This window comes from Dipodomys merriami, unplaced genomic scaffold (genome assembly GCF_024711535.1).
Source record: "Dipodomys merriami isolate MVZ:Mamm:240054 unplaced genomic scaffold, mDipMer1.0.p SCAF_1, whole genome shotgun sequence".
Taxonomy (NCBI): Eukaryota; Metazoa; Chordata; class Mammalia; order Rodentia; family Heteromyidae; genus Dipodomys; species Dipodomys merriami.
In genome coordinates, this window is record NW_027202270.1 from 4349594 (window position 1) to 4353214 (window position 3621).

At 63.7% G+C, this 3621-nt stretch overlaps 1 protein-coding gene across 1 annotated transcript; it reads right to left on the reverse strand.

Moving 5' to 3' along the window:
- Positions 1-367: 367 nt before the first annotated feature.
- Positions 368-901, reverse strand: LOC138810962 (uncharacterized). The gene has a single exon (XM_069998429.1). It carries the CDS (start codon positions 899-901, stop codon positions 368-370), a length of 534 nt encoding a protein of 177 aa, XP_069854530.1.
- Positions 902-3621: the final 2720 nt, after the last annotated feature.

The following is a 3621-nucleotide window of genomic DNA, read 5'->3' on the forward strand; positions in this document are numbered from 1 at the left end:
CCGGGCGCTGTGCTCCCGGCCGGGCGCACTCCGGCCTCTGCTCCTCGCGCTCCCTGGGCCCTGGCCCGGATCCTCCCCGGAGCCCGTCAGCTGCCCTCGGCCCCCGAGCAGCCGGTGCCGTCCTTCTTGCTCTGCGGCCGGCGTCGGACTCTCCGCACCGCGGCGTCCTGGGTTTGACACAGGGCGGTGCACCGGCCGGGGTGCCGTGGAAGCGTCTGCGTCGTATTCTGGTGAGTTTGCTTTAAAGGAGGTGTAGATGCTGCGGAGTGTGGTGCGGGAACCCGAGCTGCGCCGCCGCAGGGGGGTGGAAGGGGCGGTCCCGCCACTGCGGCATCCGGCAGAGCAGCGGAGACACCTGCGCTCCCAGCTACTGAGGGAGGCTGAGGCCGGAGGATGGAGAGTTCAAGACCAGCCTGGCTACCTGTGGAGGCGGGGGCGTGGCGGCCGGGGGCGTGGCGTGGCGGCCGGGGGGCGTGGTGTGGCGGCCGGGGGCGTGGCGTGGTGGCCGGGGGCGTGGCGTGGCGGCCGGGGGGCGTGGCATGGCGGCCGGGGGATGGGGCGTGGCGGCCGGGGGCGTGGCATGGCGGCCGGGGGATGGGGCGTGGCGGCCGGGGGGCGTGGCATGGCGGCCGGGGGTTTGGCGTGGCGGCCGGGGGCGTGGCGTGGTGGCCGGGGGGATGGGGCGTGGCGGCCGGGGGCGTGGCGTGGCGGCAGGGGGCGTGGCGTGGCGGCCGGGGGCGTGGCGGCCGGGGGGATGGGGCGTGGCGGCCGGGGGCGTGGCGTGGCGGCAGGGGGCGTGGCGTGGCGGCCGGGGGCGTGGCGTGGCGGCCGGGGGGCGTGGCGTGGCGGCCGGGGGGTGGGGCGTGGTGGCCTGGGGGTGTGGCGTGGCGGATGGGGGCATGGTGTGGCAGCCGGGGGGCGTGGCGTGGTTGACGGGGCGGGGCAGGGTGGCCGGGGCAGCCGGGGAGTGGCGTGGCGGATGGGGGCGTGGCGGATGGGGGCGTGGCAGATGGGGGCGTGGCGTGGCGGATGGGGGCGTGGCATGGCAGACCGGGCACAGACCCATGGGCGTCTCCCCTGGCGACCACGGCCTCCTCCGCACCAAGGCGCCCTCCCGCCCACCCTGCCGCCGTCCCGAGTGGAGGACCGCACTCCCAAGTGGAGGACCGCGCTCCCTAGTGGAGGGCCGCGCTCCCGAGTGGAGGGCCGCGCTCCCGAGTGGAGGGCCGCGCTCCCGAGTGGAGGGCCGCGCTCCCGAGTGGAGGGCTGCGCGGGGCTGTCTGACCGGGCCTCGCCCTGCGACAAGCGCTCTTTATTTGGAAGCCACTTAGAGGACCCATGGGGACCCAGAGTCCCGGGGTCTCCTCGGACAACGTGGAGCTGGCTCCGGGGGTTCGCCCCGCCCCCCTCCCCCCTTACAGGTGTTTCTTCGCTGGGACCAATGACAGACACACTGAGGCCCTGGCCACTTGGGAGGCGGACTCCGGGAGGCCGGGGGTTTGAGGCCGGCGGATGGAGGCTGCGGCCTGCTCCTGGCTGCGGGAGGCGGCCCCTCTCGGGCCCGCATGGGAGCCGAGCCCAAAGCCGGGAGAAGACAACACAGAGAAAACCCAGTGTGCCTGGGAGTGAATGCGTTCACCCCTTAGCTCCAGCCAGCAGCTTCACGTCGCGGGGGCCCAGTGGCCGCCCTTGAAGTTTGGGGTTCAAACACAGCACTGCCTGTAGATGGGGAAGGGACCGCAGTGGGGGGGGGCACGGGCTGGGGACAAGCCTTTGTTCTGTCATTTCATGAATAAAATGTACCCTGTTTGGGGGGACTGGGAGCCCTAAACAATGGGCCACTCATAGGATAGTAAAAAGGAAGGAAAAGCTCAGGAGAGATGGAAAAGATTAGCAGTAGGCAGATGGTTGATGGTGTGAAGAAAGGAGAAGGGTGTGGGGGTGTGGCTCAAGTGGTAGAGCACCTGCTTAGCAAGTCTGAGACTGAATTCCAACCCCACTACCATGAACAGAAAGAAAAAAAAGAAGGAAGGAAGGGAGGAAGGAAAGAAGGAAGGAAGGAAGAAAAAGTAGGAAAGAGAGGGGAATAAAGAAAGAAAAGAGATCTCAGGTACTGATGGCTCACACCTGCCACCCCAGCTATTTAAGAGGCTGAGGTTCAAAGCCAGCTGGGCTGCTCTGCTTCTCCTTCCCAGGCTGCAGAAGCCAGATGGGAAAGGCCAGAGAGCAGCTCCTCCCGGCTGGCAGTCACTCCTGCCCCGTGTCTTCCTGGAGTGTCCCTCAGGGATTTACTGACGTAAAAGTAGTGCTTTGGGCCCCATCGATCACATTTATAGCCAGGTGGCCCTGGTTGATGACAGAGAGTTGGAGAGAAAGCTGCTTTTCCTGAAGCTGGATGGTGAACGGCCTCTTGGGGAGAGGGGAACGCAGCCACGCTGGAAAAAGAAAAAAAAAAAAAACAGTGGGCCTGTGACCACAAGCTTCCACTTAAGATTTGCCTAAAGAAGGACTAATTGCTCTTCCCTGATAAATTACCGATTCATTGCTACAGGTCACAGGATAACCAGGGTTAGGGCGGAGTTGGTATGATGCCCTCAGAAACCATGTGAGAGTCCCCTTCCAGCTGTTTGAACAAGGCTGTCTTGATGTGGGTCCCTGTGGCCCTAATGTGGCCTCCTGTGTGTCGACAGAGCCCTATGCCACACCTGCGGCCGCTCTGGGCGGGCTCTCCTCCCACCCCCTCTCCTCCCACCCCCTCTCCTCCCTCCCTCACTGCACCTCCAGGCCCAGGTGTGCTCTGCTCATTTCCCAGAACGTCAGGCCGGCTCCGTAGGGTGACGTGGTTATACCTGGAAGTCAAGGGCGTGTACATGGAAGACTCAGTGAGCCTTGTAGAATGAATGAATGAATGAATGAGCAGGGTAGATGAATGAACGCACAAAATCTGGACCCCTTGTCCTTTACATACCCCAGCTCATGGTGCACACTGCCACCTTTTGTGTTACTAATATAGCAAAAATACTTCAACCTGGATTGCAAAAGTAACTCTTCCAGAATCCTAGGGGAAAAAAATGAGTGAACCTCCGCTTCAGGAAGCTCCCCGCCCCCCTGGGGTGCTGGTTGTCTTAGGTCACTGCCCCCTCCCCCCTCCCCCCTCCCCCCCCCCCGCTCCCCCTCCTCCCCTCTGTCCTCCCCAACAGCTTGGCAGGCCACTCCCCATGTCTGAGCTGTGTACGAGGAAGCTCCGTGGCCTTCCCCCCAGGACTCCTTCCCTCTGCCTTCTGGTCTTCTTGGGCAACTACCGGACTATACAAGCACACACACACACATACACACAGAGGCATATATCCATAGCCATAAATACATCCATGGATAGACCTACATGCATGTGTATACACATGCCCATTCAAGACCCACACACATGTAACACATCTGTACACACACATCTACACACAGGCAGACGTCCACATGGATGTGGCACACACTCAGAGGCACGCAACAGACGTCGACGGCAGACGTCCACATGGATGAGGCACACAACAGACGTCGACGGCAGCTTCACACTCCCGCCCTTCCTCAGAGGAACTGCCCTGCACAGGCAGTCAGTCGGCAGCTCCTTCC